Source organism: Cydia amplana, chromosome 15 (assembly GCF_948474715.1).
Source record: "Cydia amplana chromosome 15, ilCydAmpl1.1, whole genome shotgun sequence".
NCBI lineage: Eukaryota > Metazoa > Arthropoda > Insecta > Lepidoptera > Tortricidae > Cydia > Cydia amplana.
The window spans coordinates 4,300,390-4,326,625 of NC_086083.1; the positions used below are offsets into that span (position 1 = coordinate 4,300,390).

At 41.7% G+C, this 26,236-nt stretch overlaps 1 protein-coding gene across 1 annotated transcript in view; it reads left to right on the forward strand.

Annotated features, from left to right (window-relative positions):
• Positions 1-26,236, forward strand: part of LOC134654506 (dynein axonemal heavy chain 1-like) — a 69,025-nt gene that overhangs the window by 2,035 nt on the left and 40,754 nt on the right. The window contains exons 4-31 of the mRNA XM_063509952.1: positions 833-978; positions 2,425-2,563; positions 3,619-3,704; positions 4,117-4,221; positions 5,116-5,260; positions 6,947-7,073; positions 8,211-8,332; positions 8,750-8,839; positions 9,221-9,300; positions 9,666-9,753; positions 10,408-10,626; positions 11,196-11,313; positions 11,905-12,046; positions 13,168-13,309; positions 15,061-15,288; positions 16,025-16,123; positions 17,581-17,724; positions 18,213-18,393; positions 18,703-18,863; positions 19,199-19,298; positions 19,895-20,086; positions 21,531-21,708; positions 22,346-22,478; positions 23,305-23,532; positions 23,764-23,902; positions 24,089-24,267; positions 25,423-25,586; positions 25,887-26,063. Coding sequence (XP_063366022.1) covers positions 833-978; positions 2,425-2,563; positions 3,619-3,704; positions 4,117-4,221; positions 5,116-5,260; positions 6,947-7,073; positions 8,211-8,332; positions 8,750-8,839; positions 9,221-9,300; positions 9,666-9,753; positions 10,408-10,626; positions 11,196-11,313; positions 11,905-12,046; positions 13,168-13,309; positions 15,061-15,288; positions 16,025-16,123; positions 17,581-17,724; positions 18,213-18,393; positions 18,703-18,863; positions 19,199-19,298; positions 19,895-20,086; positions 21,531-21,708; positions 22,346-22,478; positions 23,305-23,532; positions 23,764-23,902; positions 24,089-24,267; positions 25,423-25,586; positions 25,887-26,063 — 4,052 coding nt within the window. The remainder of the gene's footprint in view (positions 1-832; positions 979-2,424; positions 2,564-3,618; positions 3,705-4,116; positions 4,222-5,115; positions 5,261-6,946; positions 7,074-8,210; positions 8,333-8,749; positions 8,840-9,220; positions 9,301-9,665; positions 9,754-10,407; positions 10,627-11,195; positions 11,314-11,904; positions 12,047-13,167; positions 13,310-15,060; positions 15,289-16,024; positions 16,124-17,580; positions 17,725-18,212; positions 18,394-18,702; positions 18,864-19,198; positions 19,299-19,894; positions 20,087-21,530; positions 21,709-22,345; positions 22,479-23,304; positions 23,533-23,763; positions 23,903-24,088; positions 24,268-25,422; positions 25,587-25,886; positions 26,064-26,236) is intronic.

Here is a 26,236-nt window from a genome sequence, read left to right on the forward strand (position 1 = left end):
AACGTGTCTTCTATTTCAGTCAAACTCAGTCTGGGTACAAAAAGTACTGACATTGACTTGATTGACTGAACTAGCATGAGTTCAATTAGGTATATAGGTACCTAATATGCATAGTAGTATCGTTTGGATAATCTTTTATATTGTGTACCTACCTATCAACTCGCTCTTCATTTAATAATAATATATAACAGTTCCTTTTTATTCCATAATCTAGATCTAGAGTTAGTATAATACTTTCAGTTAGATCCAATCCTAGCTTAACCGTTTCGTTGCGTGTTCCATTTTCGAAAACTTTTGGCTGTGGCGGCGAACAATTATTTCATGACACGACAGGCGTTGCGCTATAGAATAACGATGACACGCCTATCGTGTCATACGCCACACGTTAAGGGCCCTCCACACTCGTGCGCGAATCGCGCCGCGAAGCCGCGAACGAGAGTGTGAAGTCTATTTACGCAAACAGCGAAATCGACACCACACTCGCGTTCGCGGCTTTGCGCAGCGATTGGCGCCGGGTCCCGTTGTTTCTCATAAAGTTTTAAGTCATAATGTATTGTTTGTCATATTATCATTAGTCATAAAACTGAAACCGTTAACATTTCAGGATTTTCGTTAGGTTATCCTATAGATAGGTTAGGTTTGTTTTATTATTCTTATTCTTAAAAGTGACGCGTTTCTGAACCAAATGAATTGAGACTAACGAAAATTCGGGCAAAAAATACATTATGGCTTAAAACTATTTGGGAAACAATAGAGACCCGATTGGCGCACGAGTGTGGAGGGGGCTTTAAAAAAATTGATGACACGGTTAATGATCAACGATTTTTTGCAGAAAATGCTGCGCGAGCTAGGCATACAGCCATATTGGCTGCTGCCGCCCTCGGAGTATCCGATCACTGACCAGCAGCATTACAGTCTCCACAGTCCATTCCCGAGGCTACCCTTGGAAATATTCGATAACACTGACTTTGATTGCCGGTGAGACACCAGAGAGGATTGCCTCCCTGTCACACTTACGTATGAATTACAAGTGCGACAGAGAGGCAACACGTCGAACGTGGTTCGCGGTAGGTCAGAACCCATCATATAAAGTCCAGACGATGTGTGTGAATCGCGCGCGAAGCCGCGAACGCGAGTGTGGAGTTGATTTCGCTGTCTGTGAAAATCGACTCCACACTCGCGTTCGCGGCTTCGCGCCGGGATCGCGCACGAGTGTGGAGCGGGCTTAATAGCCAAACGATCAACAAAGCGTCCCGACTGTTAACTGATAATCCACCTTATTGCAAGGATATATGGTTCAGTCGTAGTCAATAGAGTGTTTCTGTTAGTACAGTTAGCTGCAGAGATAGATGCAAGGGGGGTCAGTTATCTCTGTAGCAGACTGTACATAACGACGAGTTGGGCATTGCTATCCAACAGATCGTTGAGATCGGATCCTCAAACTAAAAACCCGCATTAGTAGACTAATAGGCTATAGATACAAATTGCGTTATATGTATCACGAAGCCTTGTTAAAGTCAGAGGGGCTACCGCGAAAACCGAATTTCGCAAATTGCGATTCATTGCAGTAAAAGAGAAAGATCCTCGCAATTTGCATAATAGGGATGTTTCCTGTATTTAAAATAAATTATTTCACACCATGGACCAAATAAAGCACTAAAAAAATATTAGAAAAACCTAGACCGCAGTTATTTTTAGACACAATTTCTATTTAATAAATCCGAAAGAACTATAAAGAGTAGGTAACTTGACCGTGACGTCCTTATCCTGTATTTCATAGAGATTCCATAGTGGTTAATCGTTTTGACAGTTCGAAAAAAGATACTGATTTGACTAAGCAGTCAACTACCCTATTCCTTTGCTCCGTTTATCGTAATTACATGAGACTTAAGGGGCCCACTGATTAACAGTCCGCCGGACGGTATCGGCCTGTCAGTTAGAACAAAAAGTTGCCAGTTCCGAACTGACAGGCCGATACCGTCCGGCGGACTGTTAATCAGTGGACCCCTTTATATCGACCGGTATATGAACCGTGATTAGATTACCTTTTGTATTGTTTTCGAGCTCCCGATATTTCGACGCAGTTAAGTACATGTATCTTGTTCAAGGTAATCACGGTTCATATCCCGGTCTTGGAGGATATAATCAAACGGAGACGCCATGTCTGTAATTTTCTGTACAAAACAGTCTGCCGATTTTTGCGGGGGAGGGGAACGTCAAATGTATGCGTAACGTAAAAATAGCCATGTCAGATAAACGTCAGTCCATACATTGTGTATGACCGTTGGCCGCCTATTTTCGACAGAGGGGAAAGCCTGTTAATGGCTACTCCGTTTAGTTGTATCCTCCAAGATCCCGGTCGATATAAGTCTATTGAAACTAACCGTGAATCATTCAAAACTGTTATCGTAATTACTGTTCTAGAATTCCAGATGAGTGGCTTGCTCTCGGGATGATAGAGGGCGAACAGCATCCGTGTCCGGCGCTCGCGTTCATTCCCAAACTGGATGGCAAGACGAAGACTACAGGGGATCTGATCCACGTGCTCAACAATATCTATGATGTTAGTACTTTCCTATTATTTTTTTATGTTATTATTTATTTATTTACACTAAAACACATGTCAATACTTAAAATCTAAAACAAAACGTATGCACATAAAAGACATAAAAAAAACCAAACAAAGACACTAAAACTAACTTTAAAAAAAAAGCACACTACTAACACACAATCCTACTTACAGTATCAGCCCCATTCCGACCCCCACCCAGCCCAAAAGTGCCAAAGATACTAGCGGCATTACCGCGCTGGATGGCAAGCGATATCTGTTGGACTAATGCCGGCTACACACGTAATTATAGTTACGTATGACAAATCGTTGTCGATTATCGTAACGATTTGTCATACACACGGTAGATAAAACTGCGCAAATCGGACTGCACAGATTAATCGCTACGATTAATAGTTAACGTGTGTAGCCGGGGTAAGTAGGAACCTGAACGGGGATCGCACCCTCTGTCACGTAGACGCCGCCCCAAGTCCTATTCCTTCCTTTCCTACCTTTCCTATTCGAAATACAGATGTGCAGGATCCGGATGGTTTCCAAAAAGTCGGGTGCCTCCTCGGATTTCTTTGGAAATTTCACAAGAAATTGGTAAAAGACGTTTCCGTTTTGCGGAGTATTCCATTACCACGTCAGTGATTTGGAATTATTGGTAGGGTACTTTTTAGGGTTCCTTACCCATAGGGTAAAAACGGGAACCTATTACTAAGCCTCCTCTGTCCGTCTATCTGTCTGTCACCAGGCTGTAAGTATCTCATGAAAGTCACGAACCGTGCTAGCTATCACAGTTGAAATTTTCCCAGATGATGTATTTCTGTTGCCGCTATAACAACAAATACTAAAAAATACGGAATCCTCGGCGACTCGCACTTGTCCGGTTTTTTATACTCTACCCGAAACTTCATTCGTTCGGAAGTCCTATACTTAGGTACTTATGCAGGTTATTATACTTATTCTGACTTCGTTTAAAAGTGTTCCGATTTAAGAGTGATTCGAAACGCAGTCAATTTGTATCTGATATCAAAGTGAATTACTGATACCTATATTTTTTACAGTGGATTAACGTTGCAGCTTACAGTTACAACGAAACAACGATGACATGGCACGTTATGGCGTTGGACGGAAGTAAACGACGATACGAGTATGTTTGCATTATACTAACTTAAATATAGCGACATGTGGCACGCTCTCGTTTCGGAGGCCAAGATTCTCTTTGGATCGCTGAGCCAAAATGATTAGTTAGTTAACCTTTTGGACGCCAATGACCGATATATCCGCACCGTAGGTTCAACGCCAAAGACCGATTAATCGGTCACATATCACAGAGCAACATAGACCTACGTGCATATGTATAAAGTTCAATTTCAGTTTTGACACTTCGGTGACGTGGCGTCAGCGTGACAGCTTTTGTGTTTGACACGGCGTCGAAAAGGTTAATAGTTGTCCTCCATGTTATTTCAGGACTTATGTAGTGTATATTTTGTGACCTCTTAAATTGTTTAAATTCAAGTTGGAACTGATTTGTCATAGCTTACCAACGATTGTTTTTTCAGTATTCCTCGAATCCGATTGATGTTTAAGGCTGACGACCCTGAGACGTTTGTAATGAGAGTCCAGTTTGCTATAGACCTGCGGAATGAGGTCGACAACAATTTAAGGTTCGGTACAGTCGGTACAGCAGCAGAAGTTGTTAAGCGGGCGAGGTGTTCAAAATTACCTGGACACGCTGTTATAAAGTCGCGTGTCCAGATAATTTTGAACAACTGGTCCGCTTAGCCACTTCTGCTTCATGATTGTATTTTTTTCTATGGGCAATAGTGAAGGTGTTAAGTGCTAGGGATTTAGGTATCATCGTCCATATTATTAAGTATTTAGTATTTGTAAACTATAGGTATCACGAAGACATATAGCTCCACCGGTGATGAGTCACACAGGCGCGTTTACATATAAAATGCTCACGCCCCGCGCGGAAAACGCGCCTGTGTGACGGAACCTTTAAAGAAAAGAGCGTTGAGGCTATTAGTACTGAATTATAGTACGGCTCTTCTGAGGTGAACTTTTCGCTTCGAGCCTTAATCTTTCAAACAAAGGCCATTGTCTCTATTATCGCAAAACCAATGCTTTACTCTATTATGCTCCAATGCTTTACTCTCTGACTATTAACACTGATTTTAATTTTTAACAAGCAGAAACGTCTGCGAACGATGCTATTAAGCTTAGAATAAATTTAAAAGTGGAAAAATTACTGTCTTGTACTTGTTAAAAATTAAAATTAGTATGGGTAGCACATCGTAACTGGTGAATTTCCAATATGACTTGGAACTCCGGTAGCCGTTTAAGAAGTGTAACACTCTTACGGTAGATGTCGCTACGGTCCCCTTGACCCATAATATGGTGGAAAGATTTGCTGACTATGGATGAGGTCTTGGTGGCTCAGATGGCAGAGCGCTGGAGTATCGATCCAGAGGCCGTGAGTTCAAGTCTCACCCAAGACAGTAATTTTTCCACTTTTAAATTTATTAACACTGAACTAAGCTGAAATCGTACTCCAGGTTCTATTTATTTTTGGACTGCCTGGCGTTGGACGGGCTGCCGGTCATGCCGCCGCGTTTCATGCCGAGGATCCTCAAAATGGTGCGGGTCCATAAGCAAGCCCGTGAGTGTGACGAGGTACACTTGGAAGAGCTCCAAGATGAGGTAAACGTTTTGCTTAACTTAGAATAGAATAGAATTCTTTATTGCGAAACCATGGTACATCTATATGTACAGTAAAAGGTTGTGAGAACACATGGCACCCTGTTAGGGCATTGCAAATAAATCTTACATCTAGGTAGTTTCTTACTTTTCTATCAGACCATCAAATGCTTTAACAGGGCGGTCTAATTTCTCAATAATACTTGAACAGTTGAATAACAAATTTTTCCTTGAATAGGGAATATTACGTGAAACTCTGCCTGATTCTGCGTAGGGGGCGCCACTTCCACTAACCGCAAACGAGAGAGTCGAAATTTTGTCTTCTCTATCACTCTTGTATATTCGAGCGATAAAGAGGCAGATAGAGTCTGTGCGGAAAGAGTCGTAGAATGTATTGGATCCCAGTATATATACATTTCAGGGTTCTCTTTCCGCACAGACTGTAGCTGAGTTTCGATTTCGCGTTTCCCGGTAGGCCCTTTATAAACAAACCGCCTTGATGTATCGATGTCATATTTAACCTTTTAACCGCCGTAGACTGATATATAAGACATACAAAATCGGGGTCATTTCGCCGCTGTCTGATAAATAAGACAAAACTTCGTGTAACTTCGTACCCCCCGGCGACACGAGCACGCTCGATGACGTATTCTATGGCGGTTAAAAGGTTAATTGTCTGTGAACTTGTCAAAAACAGTTACAGTATGTGTATAAGTTACTCTATGGTTTACTAAAGGCGCTAATGCTTCACTTTGGCGGCAAAACATTGCAGTAATACTCCCTATTAAAAAAATAGTTTCGCTCGCAGACGTTACTGCTTAGTAAAAAGAAAATTAATAATGAATAGGTACCACTAAAGTCAGGATTGTGTTCAGACATTTTTAAGCGTCTTGCCTACACTGATAAATCTGATGGCAACTGGATGAGGTCTACCGCGAAAACCGAAATTCGCAAATTGCGGGGATATATATATCTTTCTCTTTTACTCTAATCAAGACGTAATTAGAGTGACAGAGAAAAATGCCCGCAATTGACTCACTTCGATTTTTGCGGTTATATAGCCCTGTCTGTGTGTTGGTAAACTATATTATGTGTGTTTTTAGGGTTCCGTAGCCAAATGGCAAAAAACGGAACCCTTATAGATTCGTCATGTCTGTCTGTCTGTCCGTCTGTCCGTCTGTCTGTCCGTCCGTATGTCACAGCCACTTTTCTCCGAAACTATAAGAATTATACTGTTGAAACTTGGTAAGTAGATGTATTCTGTGAACCGCATTAAGATTTTCACACAAAAATAGAAAAAAAAACAATAAATTTTTGGAGTTCCCCATACTTCGAACTGAAACTCAAAAATTTTTTTTTCATCAAACCCATACGTGTGGGGTATCTATGGATAGGTCTTCAAAAATGATATTGAGGTTTCTAATATATTTTTTTTCTAAACTGAATAGTTTGCGCGAGAGACACTTCCAAAGTGGTAAAATGTGTGTCCCCCCCCTGTAACTTCTAAAATAAGAGAATGATAAAACTAAAAAAAATATATGATGTACATTACCATGTAAACTTCCACCGAAAATTGGTTTGAACGAGATCTAGTAAGTAGTTTTTTTTTATACGTCATAAATCGCCTAAATACGGAACCCTTCATGGGCGAGTCCGACTCGCACTTGGCCGCTTTTTTTTTAATTTCAGTCTTATCTAACATACAAAAAGATGGAAGGGAAAATGAGATTCATCCACACCATAACGAAGTTCAAGGACTTGTATAGTTTCATAAGAGTGCCAACAAAAGATTACGTAGCTCCTGTCCCTGATTACGGTACGTTTATAATAGTTATTTCTTTTGGTGCCACTTTTATTGCCATGATATTTATTACCTATAGTACCGATTTTAAACACAACGCTTGACAAATTCAACTTCATCTATTTGTTATGAAAATCTAGCTCTACCTTCTACCTATATACATTTCCGTGAAGTGTGAACTTTGCCAATTATTATAGTACCTAAATAAGATAGAATAGATGGTCCCCGTGGGAGCGTATGTATGAATCCTACCGACTGCGCCATGCCAGGAGATGGACAAACGACCATTACCGAGCATATACTTTATTCATATTAAGCTTAGCCTACCCACATTATTGTCATTATCATGCACAGACAATCCAACCTCTAGACATAGCATAGTCGCGCTACCCCCTCTGCCACACATACGGTAGCGTTACTCCATCTTCGAGTCAATCCCGTGCCGTGATTGGTCCGTGTCTTTGAACGGACCAATCACGGCGCGGGATTCGCTCACCTCGTCCCCCCGCACCCCCGTATTTTTGGCAGCATCGGTTTCATGAAAGAATTGGCCTAAGCTCAGTCTAGAGGTTGGATTGTCAGTGTTATCATGATACCTACACTTGCGGCCCTTGGTGTATCCTATCAACATGTTTGAGCCTGTTCGGAAAAAGAAGAGTCGTGGAATGTATTGGGCCCCATTCATTCCACGACTATTCTCTTTCCGCAGGTTAGCAAGTGTCAGTCACCCTTGGAGGATATAACTTACGGAGTAGCCATTAACAGGCGCTCCCCCCTGTCGAAACTATGACCAATGGTCATACACATTGTATGGACTGACGTTTATCTGACATGGCTATTTTTACGTTATAGGTATACATATATTTGACGTGCCCCTCTCTCGCAATAATCGCCAGACTGTTTTGTACAGGAAATTACAGACAAGGCGTCTCCACTTAGTTATATATTTATTGTTCAAAATGTTCTCATTTTGAACACTTCACCTTCTTAGCGCCACTTGCACCATCCCTCTAACCGGTTAAACCGTTAACCCAGTGTCAGATTGTACTGGTAACCATGGTAACACCGTTTAACCGGTTAACCCCGGGTTAGTGAATGGTGGCCCTTAGCCGCTTCTGCTGCTGACTTTATGCATCTGCGTCACAATTTTAGGACGATATCCATGTGTGATGGACGATTTCCAAGGCAGAATGAAATATAACCAGTGGTACTCACTGTTCGTTCTCACGGAGGGTGTGTCCTGCATACATTTGGTCGTCGACGAATGCTTGAAGGTAACCGTCCTTGGTAAAACCACAGAATAAATAAAAGTACTAGGTACAGAAGATTCACTCTCTAATAAAACGCGTCTATCCGCTAGGTGGCGCAAGCGCGAGCAGGCGTCCGTTCCGTAACGGTGCGCGGTAACTACTATGGCTAGACACCGAAATTGGTGTGGGCCGCATGTACTTGTATTTACCTTGTAGCGAGCGTGAGCCACGCCTAGCAAAACATAAATAATTCAAACGTATTTAAGCCCTACGTTAAGTACTTACGTTACGGAAGTACGAGCGTGCGCGGATAGTTTTGACTTATGTCAGGAGTATCTTCATCATCATCATCATCACCTGGCATCTCTAATTTATTACTTCCAGAGGGCACTTCACAGTTTTTGTTGACTGTTTTCAAATTTAATTGTCGAGCCATTGCAGGTGGAATCGATGCTGTTTTTCACAAGTAACTATGGAAGAAACGTCAGTTTAGCTGAGTTTGATGCTGCGCAACAACATTGCACGTCCATGGTAAAGTTTTAATAGTGTTTTCTCTCTCTCTCTCTCTCTCTCTCTCTCTCTCTCTCTCTCTCTCTCTCTCTGTGTGTGTGTGTGTGTGTGTGTGTGTGTGTGTGTGTGTGTGTGTGTGTGTGTGTGTGTGTGTTACTAACAAAAGTAACAAATAATTCAGTTGTCTTAAATGCGTACGCGTAATGGGGTTGGCCGGTCGAAGTATTTAGCAGATTGCGTCATCATAGCTTGCCCTGTCAATCCCTAGGATTGTGTCAAATTTTTGTTTTTTTAATGCCCTGGATGCCCGCTCTTTAAGCCAAATCTCATAGAAAAAGAGGCAAGCTATGATGGCGCCATCTATGCAAACTTTTGACAGTTGCCATTACTTATTATTCGTAGATGCTGAAATATCTAAACATAACGTGGTTGAACAACACGGCGCACGCTATACGTATGTCATTCAGAGATGTCGGAAAAGGGTAACATTTCCTTTATTTGTTGATAAAGTTATTTTCTTTTGCTCTCTTGTCGCTCTTGCTTTGAAAGGGACGTATGGATATTTTATAGGTACAGTTTAACACGTTTTCATTGCTTGTGATTGTATGGATAATTATTGTACCTATTGTTTATTTACGTAAATATGATAAAAACATTGAGTAAGTAAAAAGACACGTCAAGTTTACATTTTTCTAATGCTTAATGCTAAAAATAACGATGTACCTATAAGTAGTTACAAGTAAAGGTATTAAAAGGGTGTTAAAAGGGGGTTTTGTTTGCCTCTTCTTAAAATTAGTTAGTAATTTATATCCCTACCACTTTTGAAGTCCTCAAAATAACATTACAGCTGGTTCAATATTTACGAGAAGAAATGGGAGTATTATGGAGTCAGCAAACTTAACAGGTTCATGCAACTTGTGAGGTTTCGCATGCAGGTGAGGGGTTGGATTTTTTTAAATACTTCGCAAACATAGGTTAGAGACGATAATCAAAAAGTAGCACAATTATTATCGTCATATTACGTCTGATCAGTTTAGGTTAAAATTTGCAGCAGCGGTAGAGACATCTGATCTGGAGGGCATTATTTTGTGTAATGACAAATTTGAAGAAAAAACCTTCACTTTTCGGTGAAGGAAAACATCGTGAGGAAACCGGACTTATCCCAATAAGGCCTAGTTTACCGTCTGTGTTGGAAGGCCAGATTGCAGTCGCTTTTGTAAAAGCTAGTGTCTTCGCCAATACTTGGGATTAGGTAGTTGCACAGACAATCCAACCTCTAGACATAGCATAGTCGCTACCCCTCTGCCACACATACGGTAGAGTTACTCCATCTTCGAGTCAATCTCGTGCCGTGATTGGTCCGTGTCTTTGAACGGACCAATCACGGCACGGGATTCGCTCACCTCGCCCCCCCGCACCCCCGTATTTTTGGCAGCATCGGTTTCATGAAAGAATAGGCCGAAGCTCAGTCTAGAGGTTGGATTGTCAGTGGGTAGTTGTCAAAGGGTCCCCTAGGCTCGCACCTTGGCAAAATGCCGGGACAACGCGAGGAAGATGATGAGAAGTTTAGTTGTTCCATGTCCTCACAGTACGCGCTCCGGTACAGCATTGAGCAATCAATGGCGATGTTTGTCTACATGTGCGAGACGCCCTGCCTCTGCACATACATCTGCGACGATGACTGGGAGTGGGACCCCACGGACCTGATCAACACGCCGTTCCGGTCACCCACCGTCACGTTGTTCTACTTCTTTCTGATGCTGAATGCCGATGGACCGTATTATACCACGCCTCCGCCGCAGTTTGAGGTTAGTATGTCCCCAAATAAATATCAACATACTCGTATACTTGACCATTCTCTAATTTTTATTACCCTCTCACTATCTTCTGCTACCTACTGGCTCAACCATGTACAGTCAGCAGCAGAAGTTGCTAAGCGGGTGAGGTATCCAAAATTATTTTGACACGCTCTTATTCTCTTAACACAGTCGCGTCGAGATCATTTTGAACCCCTGGCCCGATTAGCAACTTCTGCTACTGGCTCAACCAAGTATTATTAAAATGGGGAATATTTGGTGCGGTCACAGACTTAAATTGTTGATTCATTCAGGATTCAAGCTAATTTGACTGTCAATACTAACGGTATGAAATGTCCAAAGTAAAGTGAACCCTAAAATAGCTGAACAATTAAAGTCCGCGACTGTACAAATTAGCGCCACTTGCACCATCCCACTAACCCGGGGTTAAGCGGTTAAACTGTTAACCCAGTGTCAAATTGTACTGGTAACAATTGGTAACTCCAGGTATAACCGGTTAACCCCGGGTTAGTGGAATGGTGCAAGTGGGCCTTAATGGGTTGAATTATTTTGATTCCCAGGTCGTGATTCAACGCTTATTCCGTGAGATGCTGTACCGCTGTCACTTCATTCCGCAAGTGCATCCCATGATTATGACCGGACTGGTCTTCGATAAGGAGCTGTTCCTCACATCCATTGGTTCACATTTCTTACCTCCTTTCACAACATCGTTTCCATTAGAGAAGGGTCCTTTATAGGCCCGTCTCCATATCGCGCGGCAAGCTATCGAACATTGGCTATAATATATAATCGAATCGAATATCGGCAGCCGCGCGAGCCAATGTTCGATAGCTTGCCGCGCGATATGGAGACGGCGCTTATGCTTAATGTGCAAAAAGACCTTTCCATTAAAAAAGGGCTCCATTGTGCATAAGGACCCTTTTCCGGTGGAAAGGCACATAATGGGTGGACACTTTCAATTTCTATTAACTCATAACAGTTTTGAATGATTCACGGTAAGTTTCACTAGACTTATATCGACCGGGACATGGACATTTGTATTGTTTTCGAGCTCCTGATATTTCGACGCAGTTACATGCATCTTGTTCAGTCAGTAGCAGAAGTTGCTAAGCGGGCGAGGTGTTCAAAATGATCTTGGCGCGACTTTATTGTTGAGAGAATATGAGCGTGTCAAGGTAATTTTGAACACATCGCCCGCTTAGCAACTTCTGCTGCTGACTGTTCACGGATAAGAACTAACTACGGGTTTATTGATTAACTTCCTTCTAGGTTTATTGGAGCCAAATGTTGTAGACTATAGGGAGCGCTTGTTGAAAGCTTACCGCAAGTCCATTATACCACTGAACGCTTACTTGCGCCAATATGAATGTTATACGGAATTGTATAACTTGGATATAGAAGAATATGTCGAGTAAGTATTTTCCGCCCCAAATTCTTTTTTAGGGTTGCGTAGCCAAATGGCAAAAAACGGAACCCTTATAGATTCGTCATGTCTGTCTGTCTGTCCGTCTGTCCGTCTGTCCGTCTGTCCGTCTGTCTGTCCGTCCGTATGTCACAGCCACTTTTCTCCGAAACTATAAGAACTATACTGTTGAAACTTGGTAAGTAGATGTATTCTGTGAACCGCATTAAGATTTTCACACAAAAATAGAAAAAAAAACAATAAATTTTTGGGGTTCCCCATACTTCGAACTGAAACTCAAAATTTTTTTTTTCATCAAACCCATACGTGTGGGGTATCTATGGATAGGTCTTCAAAAATGATATTGAGGTTTCTAATATCATTTTTTTCTAAACTGAATAGTTTGCGCGAGAGACACTTCCAAAGTGGTAAAATGTGTGCCCCCCCCCCTGTAACTTCTAAAATAAGAGAATGATAAAACTAAAAAAAATATATGATGTACATTACCATGTAAACTTCCACCGAAAATTGGTTTGAACGAGATCTAGTAAGTAGTTTTTTTTTATACGTCTTAAATCGCCTAAATACGGAACCCTTCATGGGCGAGTCCGACTCGCACTTGGCCGCTTTTTCTTACCTACAATGATGGGACCCGCGTGTGTACGTCCGCTCCGTGGACCCGCGCCAGCTAGCGGACGCCTTCAACGTTGTTTAATTGCTCAAATCCTAGCAAACTTTGTACAAAATGCTCTTATACCACCGTTTTTAGGGTCCCGTACCCAAAGGGTAAAAACGGGACCCTATTACTATGTAAGATTTCGCTGTCCGTCCGTCGGTTACCAGGCTGTATCTCATCAGCCGTGATAGCTAGGCAGTTGAAATTTTCACAGATGATGTAGGTATTTCTGTTGCCGCTATAACGACAAATACTAAAAACAGAATAAAATTAATATTGAAGTGGGGCTCCCATACAACAAACGTGAGTTTTTTTGCCGTTTTTTGCGTAATGGTACGGAAGCCTTCGTGCGCGAGTCCGACTCGCACTGGGTCGGAGATAAACGCTTCCCAATCTATTTAAAGGTCAGTTGAGTTTAATTACGCAGTTTATAATTGTGCAATACGTGTTCTAGAAATTATCGGCAGGAGAAGCATTCAGCTTCAGAAATCCGCGAAGAGGTTCAAACCCATTACGACGCCAAACAAGAATTGATCTGGCGGTTACCGCAATACATCAACATCGGACCTTTCGCTATAAATGTTGATACATTGAAGGTTTTTATAATTTTATTGCTGTTTAACCTTTTGGACGACAATGACCGATATATCCGCACCGTAGGTTCAACGCCAAAGACCGATTAATCGGTCACATACACCTACGTTCATATGCATAAAGTTCAATTTCAGTTTTGACACTTCGGTGACGTGGCGTCAGCGTGACAGCTTTTGTGTTTGACACGGCGTCGAAAAGGTTAATTATACTAGCGCTGGACGTCGGACCTCCATATTAGCAGTCAAAAGAACGATTCCCACCGAACGGGCGGGCGTAGTCAGCGCGCATTTCGCATTTGTACGGCCGCAAGCCGGTCGGCTCCTAGCGAATGCGACCGGCTCCGGACTAGGGTTTGCTCCCGGGAAATACCGGTACCGAAAGTACCGGGAATTCCCGGGATTTAGAGCCAAGCAAAGAACCGGGATTTCAAAATTAAAATCCCGGTACTCCCGGGATTTTCGGGACTAAAATTTCCGGCACAATATTTGACTGTTTTCTGTTACATAGCATGAAATATGTTTTATAAAGAAAATAAATATGTATATTTTATCAATCTAAGGCTGATGGTAATACTTTTACGGCTGACCACTACATTAAAATAAATTAAAAAAAAGTCAATGGGTTTGACAATGCCGACAATATAAAATTGCGTAATTTGATACTTTACGGGCATAAATGTTTGTACGATAAATAATTTTATACGAACAATTAGTTATTTTATATTGGTATACTAACTAGAAGCAAAAATAGAGACAATTTTGTAATTAATAAAATACTACTTTTAATTCAAATTCAAACACGGTATAAGAAACTCACATGTGATAATGATATTTTTATAATTTCTTGATTTGTCGTATTGGTAGTTCTGTTATTATATGTTCGAAGGTCCACAGCCCATTTTGAACGCATGCGAAAATTATCAATTTTTTTTTATCCTTTTTCACAAAACGTCTTACATATTAAAAAAAAAAATGATATTACTGAGCCACAATTCAGTTTTTGCCAATCAACAAAGATAGTAAAAATGTCATGTAGTTTAGGAAAAAAAAAACAAATTATATTAATGATTGTGTGACTTAAACTCTTAAAGACACATATTATGGTACAAAAGAAGTGTGTACCTTCACTGTGCTACTTTTTTATTGTTTGAAGAAAGATTCGTGGGCGTTTTATGCTTTTTTTTACTGAAAATTGATAAGAAAACTGATTTTTGAAGGCAGTCCCGAAAGTACCGAAAATACCGGGAAATCCCGGTTCCATTTTCGTCCGGTACCGAAAATCCCGGTTCTTTTAAACAGTACCGGTTCTGCAATCCCTACTCCGGACGGACTGCATCGCTTCTGCCGTACCTACATAATGTAGTCAGATAAAAAATGCGCTCCGGCGCGGCCCGACTCTAGCCGGTCGGTGGGAATGGTACAAAATTCAGAGCACAAATTTGTTTAAACATCACGCAAGTATGAGCAATCTCAAACTTATTGCAATAGCAGTATTGAATGATTCACGGTTAGTTTCACTAGACTTATATCGACCGGGATATGAACCGTGATTACCTTTTGTATTGTTTTTGAGCTCCCGATATTTCCTTACCCGTGAACAAGATGCATGTAACTGCGTCGAAATATCGGGAGCTCAAAAGGTAATCACGGTTCATATCCCGGTCGATATAAGTTTATTGCAATAGATCTTTACAACTTGGTTGGGGCCTTGTTCTACCAGTTTTTCTTGAATTTCACTCTTTGTATTTACACAGCAAATATTAGTAAACAAGAGGTCAGATATAATGAAGGCCTTATTGGCCATGTGGGCGGAAGAGGTGAAGAATGTCGTGGAGGACGTAATACAAGCGTATAAGAACATTATGAGGAAGCTAGGGGAAAAACCGAATACCATTGAACATGTCTTCGAAATTAGGGAGTGGATGGAGGGCATACCATTCGCTCTGAAGACTCAGGAAGATATCATGAAGAAAGTTCACACGGTATGATGTGCAAATGTATAGGGGATGGTAATATGTACTAGAAATGGACATGTCTATTTAACCTTCTAACCTCTGTAGACTGATATAATAAGGCCCACTTGCACCATTAAACTAATCCGGGGTTAACCGGTTAAGCCTGGATTTACCATGGTTTCCAGTACAATTTGACACTTGTTTAATGGTTTAACCGGTTAACCCGGGGTTAGTGGAATGGTGCAAGTGGGCCTAATACATACAAAATCGGGCTCACATATCGCCGCGGTCTGATAAATAAAACAAAACTTCGTGTAACTTCGTATGTACCACCGGCGACACGACCACGCTCGATGAAAAATTCTATGGCTGTTAACTTTAAAGTTGTACCCCCAACTTGCATTTTAGTTTTTGGATTTTTTATATTATTTCCACTCAGAATCACGAGCTCTTTCGATCCTTACGAGAAAAAAGTGTTTCCCATAAGTTAAATAGAAATGCCCAAATACAACAGTAGGTAGGTACTTACTTAAAATTTTATATACATATGCTAATATTACTAATATAGATGTAATAATATACCAAATTATAATTTTCAACAAGTAGGAATATGTCTGATCGAAGTCATCACAGGGATGGATGGAGCGGAGGGAGGGATTTAAGCCAGAAGATTTGTAGAAACGGGGGTGTACACGTACATTACATATACTTACTTTACTCTTTGCGTACATGTATAAGTCCTGATTCGTTGTTTTCGTTGCAGGATTACGAAGTGTTAGACGTGTTTTATACGCCATTGGAAAATGAAGATTTCAAAGCCTTATGGGAATCTATCGGTTGGCCTCTAAACATCACAAAACAGGTAAATTGCATCATCTCATTAAGCTGCTGTTTATTGCACTCTATACGAGTAATTAATGCTATTAATATAATATTTTTATTTCCAAAGATCTGCTTTAAAAAAGTGTCTCATGCGTCTTCTGTTTTCACAAATACATTTATTTTTTTATTTTATAATCAACTATACAATACCACTTTACAGAGTAATCCAATACGTGATATGTATTACATAAAGACAAAAAATTAACACACTTAAAAATATTACAGTGAAAAACAGACTATAACTAAATATTTGGCAGATAACATAATTGCCGGCTTGTTATCTTTGTGAATTCACTCAGAGTGCAGTTAAATATATCTATTTTGGCGGAGACTTCGTTCAATATTACTATTGCCCTGACAATGGGCGCTTTGGCAAGTAAATTAGTGCGCGCAGTCGGGCGCTCCAACAGGCGTGGCGCACGCCGTCGAGGCCCTCGAGGCACCAACAGTCCCAGCGAACCCAGTACTTCCGGGTTGTGTATTATCCCCCTTAATACTTTAAAAACATATGTGGCCAGTGCTAAATTTCTTCTCACCTCTAACTTGATGTACCCAACCATTCCAAGGACAAAAAGTGTTGGGTACATCAACGGGTAAAATGGATATACCCCATAGCTCTTGAGGTAAAGGTGCCTAAGAAATTTATTCTGTATTTTTTCAATTAGCGTAATATATTTACTTTCGTATGGATTCCATATAAGTGCGCCACTTTCCAATCTACTCCTAACTAGGGCGTTGTATAGAGCCTTTACTGCTGTGGTGTTATGGAAATTCTTGGTTTGACGCAATATGAACCCTAAGTTTCTGTAGGCTTTCTTACATATGCCTATAACATGAGTCCTGAAGGACAAGTCCGGTTCAACGAGTACTCCTAGGTCTCGGACGGATGATACTCGCGTAGCCAGTTGCCCCCCTACGTTATAATCATAATGCAGAGGAGTGATCGCCCTACTGCATGTCATCACGTATTATTCTCATTATGTATTATTCTCATTGAGTTATTATTACTTCATATAGAGAAGAAGGCAAACCAAACAATGAAAAGTGTCTCAAGCGCAACCTGTATAGTAGGTGAGGGGAGCGGGGTGTGAACCACGCGCAGTGTTGTGAATAACGCTTATTTGTAGGCTTAAAGACTCGAGCCCTCAAGACTCGTCTATATTTGAGAATAGTATTTATTTATTTTACGCGTATGGATGTAAGAAATCGTATTTGCCGCCTTCGAGGCGTTAAGCTTCGAGAGTCTTAAGGGTTAGAGTCTTTAAACCTCGAAATGAGCGTTATTACAACACTACACGCGACCAACACGTCGTCTCGCTTTTAATTTCACGTTGCTGGCCGGTTGTTGTCGCTCGGAAACAAATAATGGCGCAAAATACTGATTATCTAGTAATAATAGTTATTGATTATTCTACGTTTCCTCGTTTGATTATTTAGGTGGTAACCACGACTGACTTTCTGGAAGAGGAACAGGAGAAGTTCTGGAAGCTGCACCAGTTGGACGAGCAGACACTGCAAGATAAGATCGACATGTTTAACGCCCAGTGTATGCAGCTCACTTTGCAGTGTGACTTTTCCAAGGTGCGTCTAATGTTTTGTGCATCTCTCCTGTGTTGTCTTAGTTAAGAATAGATCACCGCCACCATCTGGACAACCAGATGGTGGCGGATTCAGCATTTCAGCATTTGGATTTCAGCATTTCAGCAGCATCAGCATTTGTATGCTGAAATTTTTATTAGAACGATACGGACATCTCCGCGTGTGATGTTTGACAGATCGAAACGCACCCTCGTTTATCGCCAAGCGCACGAGCGCGGCTCTGACACTTGCGCTTCCTCATCTTCTGAGGGCGTACCGCGAACCACCTTCGACATGTTGCCTCTCTGTCGCACTTGTAAATTCGTACGTAAGTGTGACAGGGAGATAACACGTTGAACGTGGTTCGCGGTAGGCCCTCTGATTCTCGGAGCATGCGAGGTCTGTAAATCGCAGACTATTGTTAAGAAATGGTTCAGATCCCAAGTAAAATAAAAGGTCAGAAGTCATAAGGATATCATAATATTGTACAGGTTCATGAGATTGCAAACGATATAAAGAAGGCTTGGAAGGCAATGAAGGACTCTCAGGACTGGGGTCGGATATTGAACCAGCGACAGAAGCTGTTTGGTGTGCCGGTAACGCCGTACACGGACCTCAACCGATTAGTCAAAGAGTTCGAACCCTACAGAAATCTTTGGGTCACTGCTTCAGGTTTGTAATTCTCTGGTATTTCTTGTTGGCTTTATGAGGATAGATACTTAAGGAATTAACATTTATTTACAACATATTTTTGTTATTAAAGCCTTAATGATTTTTGAAGCAATAGGTGGCTTAGAGTCTGTGCGGAAAGAGAAGAGTCGTAGAATGAATCCCATACATTTCACGACTCTTCTCTTTCCTAACAGACTCTAACTATCAAGATCGAAATATAAGGAACTCTCTCATATTCTCTGACTAAATGATCTATTCAATACTAATGTATGATATGTCAATTGAAACTCTTCCACCATGGCTTTACAGACTTCCTTAAAGCCAAAGAAATCTGGTTCGACAACCCGCTAATGTACGTCGATGCTGATACCATCGAACCGCTGATCAACGAGTACTACAAGACTATAGTCAAGTGCACAAAGACATTCGCCGATATGCCCAAAGTGCAGCACGTGGCTGTTACAATTCGGGTGCGTGCTCTTTATACATATATCTTCCTCGCGTTATCCCGGTTTTGCCACGGTTCAGGAGCCTGGGGTTCGCTTGGTAACTAGTTCCAGGAATTGGCGTAGTTTTCACGAAAGCGACTGCCATCTGACTGATAAATATCAAATAAGTTCCGAATAACTCATTGGTACGAGCCGGCGTTTGAACCCGCGTCCGCGACCTCCGGATTGCAAGTCGCACGCTCTTACCGCTAGGCCACCAGCGCTTCTCTTTATAGAGGGATCTAATGTATTCAAGTATTCAGTCCTAACTTATTTCTAAATACTCATCGATGTAATGTAGATAAAATGTATTACAGGATGATATTGATGAATTCAGACCGCTTGTTCCTGTGTTGCAAGCCGTGAGGAATCCCGGAATGAAGGAAAGGCATTGGAATGAATTTATGGAGAGAGCGGGTCAGTATACATTATCTTGAGCTTGATATGGCTCTCAAGATTCTCTGATTTAGATTGTTGGTAAACCTTTGATCAAATAAACCGGCCAAGTGCGAGTCGGACTCGCGCACGGAGGGCCACGCACCATGAACAAAAAATAGAGCAAAACAAGCAAAAAAACGGTCACCCATCCAAGTACTGACCCCGCCCGACGTTGCTTAACTTCGGTCAAAAATCACGTTTGTTGTATGAGAGCCCCACTTAAATCTTTATTTTATTCTGTTTTTAGTATTTGTTGTTATAGCGGCAACAGAAATACATCATCTGTGAAAATTTCAACTGTCTAGCTATCACGGTTCGTGAGATACAGCCTGGTGACAAACGGACGGACGGACGGACGGACGGACGGACAGCGGAGTCTTAGTAATAGGGTCCCATTTTTACCCTTTGGGTACGGAACCCTAAAAAATTAAGCTCTCTTACAAGCGAACTATTAGGACATCCGGCAGTGCGGTCCGCATCAGCGGTGAGAGCGGTGAAAGAAAAATAGTATGAACTGGCGCGGATTTTACCTACAATGGTAACATATGATACTTCAAATATATTGTCTTCACCAGGTATCACAGTAACGATGAACGAAAAGCAGACATTCACGATGTGCCTGAAGCAGGGCGTGGCCGCGCATGCGGAGTTGATCGCGGAGATCGGAGAGCTGGCCAGCAAGGAGTACGTGATTGAGCAGTCACTGGATAAGATGCAGGCCGAGTGGGCCACTAAGATCATAGAATTGACGCCGTATAAGAATACTGGTAAGTTCTTACCTCATCAGTCATCACAATCATCATTTTACTTTTTACCGGACTTCAGGCTCCTCTCATGGATAAAGGAACTCCTTGCGATTGATCAGATGTTAGATATAGAAAGTTGACCGCGTGTGGGCCTTTAGGATTAGAAAAGACCCTGTCCACGTAGACAACATGCCAATCGCTAACGCTACGTAGCGAACAAAACGCAACAGTCCCTGTCACACTAATATGGAAGAGTGATAGAGAGATACAAAGGGATCCGATAGCGAAGCGCAAGCGATCGTCACCTTGGATAGGCCGCCTGAAACGTTGTACGTGATGTCATAAGAATACTGATACATATTTATGTTTTATTTCCTTCATTTTAATCATCAGACTACTTATATACTTTCGCAGGAACTTACCTAAAAATTACTCTGGTCATCTTCATAGGCGTTCGACTCCATGCCATCGAACAGGCAGCACAACTACCACACAACACACAACATCATCCTCCAGATTCATATCATATTAAAATTAAATTCACAAAATTACAATAGTAGTTTATGCAACAGTGATATAATAAGGGTTCTTAAAATTCAAGGGTCGAAGTTACAAAACGAGACGTAGTCGAGTTTTGTAAAAAAAGACCCGAGAATTTTAAGACCCAATTATGAGCTGTTGCATACATTACTTTTTCTATGACAGCTGCAGCAAAAAAAAAAAAAAAAAAAAAAAAAAAAAAAAAAAAAAAAAAAAAAAAAAAAAATTAAAAAAAAGAGTTATTATTAAAAAAAAGAGTTATTATTAAAAAAAAAGAGTTATTATTTAAAAAAAAAAGAGTTATTATTTAAAAAAAAAAAGAGTTATTATTGTAAATGAAAACATACCTCTTTCAATCAAGATGATCGGAACTTGTATCTTTAAAAAAAATAAAGCAGTTGTATTATACTCATAAGATGACTGCTAGCAGTCATCTTATGAGCCTATAGACAAAGCATTCAAATGACATTGCTTTAGATATCACTGTCAGTCATTTAATTGACACATTTAAGTGCTGGAGTAGAAAAAAATCTAAACGGGCCCACAGATTACCAGTTCGTCGAACGATATCAGCCTGTCAGTAGTTCGGAACTATCACATTTTACGTTTAACAGATAGGCTGATATCGTCCGGCGAACTGGTAATCTGTGGGCCCCTTAAGATATGGGTATCGGTAGCTCCGTCGCCTACATTCCCCACCCCAGTGCTGGCTCAGCACTCATTTACTATTGGAATTCGTGCAACGTTACGCGTGTTGCCGAACGCCTCAACTTAGTCTTCAGCTCAACCATGCGCACCCGACCATCTGCTCCCGGGAATACTTGACTTACCACCATACCTTTTACCTAGGGTCCACTATTAGCACCAGTAGGTCATCTACCTGCACAGGCCTCTGTTCTTAGTAATTATTGGCACATTTCTCCAGGAACATTCATTATGAAAATTGCTGATGAGACGCTTCAGCTGCTGGATGAGCACCAGCTTCAGACCCAGCAGCTCAGCTTCAGCCCCTTCAAGGCCGCTTTTGAACTGAGGATTCAGGAGTGGGGCGATAAACTCAATCAGACGCAGAGATTCGTTGACGAGTGGATTGAGTGCCAGAAGTGAGTTGCTTTTTACAAGCTTTTATTTAACTTGCCCTGTTAATGTAAGTATGTAAATATGTTAAGGTCAATCAAGGTAAATGCGTATTTTAAAGATATCTTCGGAACGCAAGATATAACTATATCCGTCTGCATTAAAAGTTCAGTGACCACACTTCAAACAGAGAGGGTTGCAATAGTTCTAAAATGTTCAGTTTAGAAGAAATCTTTAAAAGACGCATTTACCTCAAGTGACGCATTTACCTCGGTTGACCTTAGTTAATAGTTGGTTTTAACCCACACTCAACTCACTCAAATTTTAAATTGACTCAATTTCCGATTCCTGATTGAGCTGAAATTTTGCATCCATAACATACGTATTCGGATGAGAATGCAATATTATGATGACATGGAGCTAGATAGAGATAGATAGAGAGATAGAGCGAGATAGATATGTAGCTGATCTAATGATGGAGACAGGAGGTGACCATGGGAACTCTGAAAAAACAACGCAAACGAATTGTGTTTGGGGTTGTTAGAATTGTCTCGATGAGTATTAGTTGCATGTGGAAAGAAAACTACGTCAGCGATAAAAGCTTCTAATTAAATATCTATATAATTAAAAAAACATTGTTCTAAAATGATCTTGTTTGAAAAGGGAGTGGATGTATTTGGAGCCGATCTTCACTTCAGAAGACATATCTCGCCAATTGCCAATGGAAGCGAAAAAATATAACACTATGGAGAGAATTTGGAGACGCATAATGTCAGCGGCTGCTGCTTGTAATAAGGTATTATTTGTTTAAGGCGTTTTGCACTTCCCTCTACACCTGCAATCTGTGGGCGCAGTATACGCAACGGGCATATAGGGCCCTTAGGGTCCAGTACAACAATGCGTCCCGGGTGCTGATGGGGCTGCCTCGTTTTTGTAGCTCAACGGCGTACGTGGATTGTTTCTATACTACCATGCGTGCGCGCGCAGCATCTCTGGTGCGCCGTGTGCGTGGCAGTCCCAACAGCATCCTTCGAATGATTGCAGACAGGGTTGACTGTCCCTACTTGTCGCACTGTGAGGGATTGCATTCCCCCATCAGTGTTGTGTTGTTTTAAATTTTTGTACCTACTAATCCCCTAGCTGTAAGCTCTACTAATAAAAATGTGTCCATGTGTTACACGAAATAAATATATTCATTCATTCATTATTCTATTAACACAGCACTTTGAGGGATTCATCACTTTCATCAGTTCGCGTGCATCAATCGGCCTTCGCGTGGCACGTCTGGCAGAATCGCGTGACACAACATACCTAGTAGATCGGACTAAAATTTCGCAATGCTTTTTGACATAACTTGGTTGCATAAAGGTCGTATAATACAAAGCGAATATGAGGTTTTACGGCTCCTCTACACGATGGGCCAACGCCGGCCACTCCAAGAGACGCATTTATGCGTTAGAGGGAGCAAGTGATATTGCTATCTCATTCTACCGCATGGCTGCGTCCCTTGGAGTGGCCGGTGTTGGCCCATCGTGTAGAGGAGCCATTAGCTTTGTATTATACGACCCTGATGGACTTTCGTCTCGGTCTTACGTGTTCGTTTCGTCTTGGTCTGGTTACAGATTATGATAATTTGTCCGGACACGCGGATGTACGACAGCGTTGTTGAAGCCCGGCATCTTCTAGCAGTGGTGTCGCGAGGCCTCAACGAATACATGGAGCTGAAACGCGTCCGGTTCCCTCGCTTCTTCTTCCTTAGCGATGACGAGCTGTTGGAGATTCTGTCGCAGTCGCGCAATCCTAAGGCGGTGCAGCCTCATTTGAGGAAGTGCTTCGAGAATATTGCCAGGGTCAGTGGTATTATAGGTTAGACGATGTTAGTTCTAGACGTAGTAGAAGAAAAATAGAGGCGCGAGGCTTTAACAGATACCTACATGGATCTGAAAATTCTGAAAGCCTGTGATTCTCTTCCGATAGAAGATCAGCCGTATTTGAGAAGCTGTTTCAGAAATCAAGGTAAATATGGTCTCTGCAACAGTCTATTCCATCATATTCTGACTATTTAATCTTAATGTTTGCAGGTCACATTTGAATACGATCTGAAAATCACGCAAATGCATTCGAGTGAAGGCGAAATCGTGGACCTCAAGTATCAATTTTACCCAAGTTCCAACGTTGAGCAGTGGTTGCTGTTGCTTGAGGATACCATGAGGCATAGCAGTAAGTATCATTCAGGGAAGTCCAGTGCCCGAACGCTGGCGCAATGTGGATTGGGGACTTACATTTAGCTTGAATAAATACAGATATGTTGCAAATAATCTCACGATTCCGATTTCTAAGACCATCAATCCGTATCATTTTATTATCTTGACTCTTGATTGAGGTAACATTGAAATCCTTGTCCAGTCCGGTTAACCCTAGTAGCTGGTATTGAAGAGCTGTGGAGGCTCCCGCGCTCAGAATGGGTGCTGCGCTGGCCGGGGCAGGTGGTGATAGCTGGCTCGCAAACCGCCTGGACTGCGGGGGTAGAAAATGCCATCAGCGAGTTCAGGATGGATCAGTTCTATGATGAGAACTTGAGGATGGTAAGTTAATATTGGAGGAAGATGATATCTTTGGGATTGGTGACAGTCTCTCCTCTAATGTACATCATATACAAGCAAAGGTTCATCCACCGTGACAGCATTTTCCTTTTTCTTACTGGGAAAGACGGTTGGAGTGTAAAGGCGCCTTACGAACTACCTGGAACCGTCGGACATTGCGCAGTTGCCCACCGGGTAGGGCCAATACCAGATTAAACTGTACCACAGAATAAGTAATAGTATTATCATACAGAACGGACACGCACCGCCCCGCCCCGATTCGGATTACCTCGCCCGCGACAGGCCGCGACATGGATGTGTGCGTAAGTCGCTCTACTGAGATTCCGTTAGGATTCCGTCAGAAATTCAATGACGCGTGTACATACGTGCCGCGCACACATATAAACGCAAATCATTTTTGATGTATGGCGTGTCCGCCCTGTGACTGTACGCTGTACTCCTCAAACTTGTTATTGAACAAGTATCATCGTTTGAGGAGTACAGTCGACGTCAAAGAGATCTTTACGACTAACGTTACAAAAAATTATTTACACGACTTTATTGTCATAGCATTTAGGTCGTGTAAACATTTTTTTGTTACTTTGGCTGTAAATTTCTCTTTGACGTCGACTGTACAATCGATGTCTTAACCAGGGATGTTGCGGATGCAGATTTTTTGACATCCGCGGATGCGGATGCGGATGCGGATTTTTAAAGGCTCACATCCGCGGATGCGGATGCGGATGCGGATGTCAAGATTAGGTACTTAGAAAACGTCAAATATTAAATTTTTAGTATTTTTTTATTAAAAAAAACCAAACGTTTAGTATTTGAGCAAGAATATAGGTGCGTTATATTTAATAAACAGTAACTTCGCCGACTTTTCTGGATCTAGACGATTTCGTTATAGGTAATGACGAAATTACCTAGCACTTACGCCGCCGCTAAGACGTTCCTGTACCGACTTGTTCGACATCCGCATCCGCATAAGCTCCGCATCGATTTTATGCTGTTGCGGATGCGGATGCGGATGTTGAAAATAATGCGGATGTTCCGCGGTTGCGGATGCGGATGTTCGCAACATCCCTGGTCTTAACTATTTGCTCGTGTTACAGGCCCCACCCGGTATGTATGAGACACTTAACTCTTTCCCCACAGCTGGACAGCCTCCGTGCCCTAGTGAAGGGAGAGCTGACGTACTTCCAACGAGAGGTACTCTGCGCCCTGATCGTGATAGAGGTGCACGCGCGAGACGTGACGCGTATGCTCGTCGATGAAAACGTCAAGAATGTTACTGACTTCCAGTGGATGTGCCAGCTCAGGTACCTGGAAATAAACTCATTTACTAGAATCAACAAACCAGATCAAGTCTAGGTAGGTAAGTGATAAAATGGATTCGCCATTTTAAAATCCTGCGCGACCTGGGGCCCGTTTCTCAAAAGCTTGTAACTTGTAATACAGGTGGAAGTCCCTTTCTAACAAAAGCTGTCAAAAAGTGACATCAGCTTGTACTACAAGTTACAAGCTTTTGAGAAACGGGCCCCTGATCAAATCCCTTAGAGATTTGGTCAAATGTCTGTTTTGATAATTTCCAAAAAAAGATACACTTTTATTAATTACAGATATTATGAAATAGTAAAACCACCCTACATAATAGAAGAGGGAGAGTCCACGGAAATCATTCAGGACGAGAATAACCTGAACACGGCACCATATTATCACCAGTTCAGCCAAAACCACGAGGATGTCCGCGCGCTTAATTCTTCTTTCGTCTACGCTAACGAATATCTGGGAAACAGGTGATTATCGTCGAGCTATAGACTAGCCACGGAAAATGGTTGGTGATTTTATGAGCAACGAATCTAGACAGTTACTTTTCTATCCTATCCTTATTACGTAATCTCTGACCGCTACTGATGAACAGCTGCCAGACGCCCGGATCTTGTAATGAGGATAGTATAGCGTTTGTATT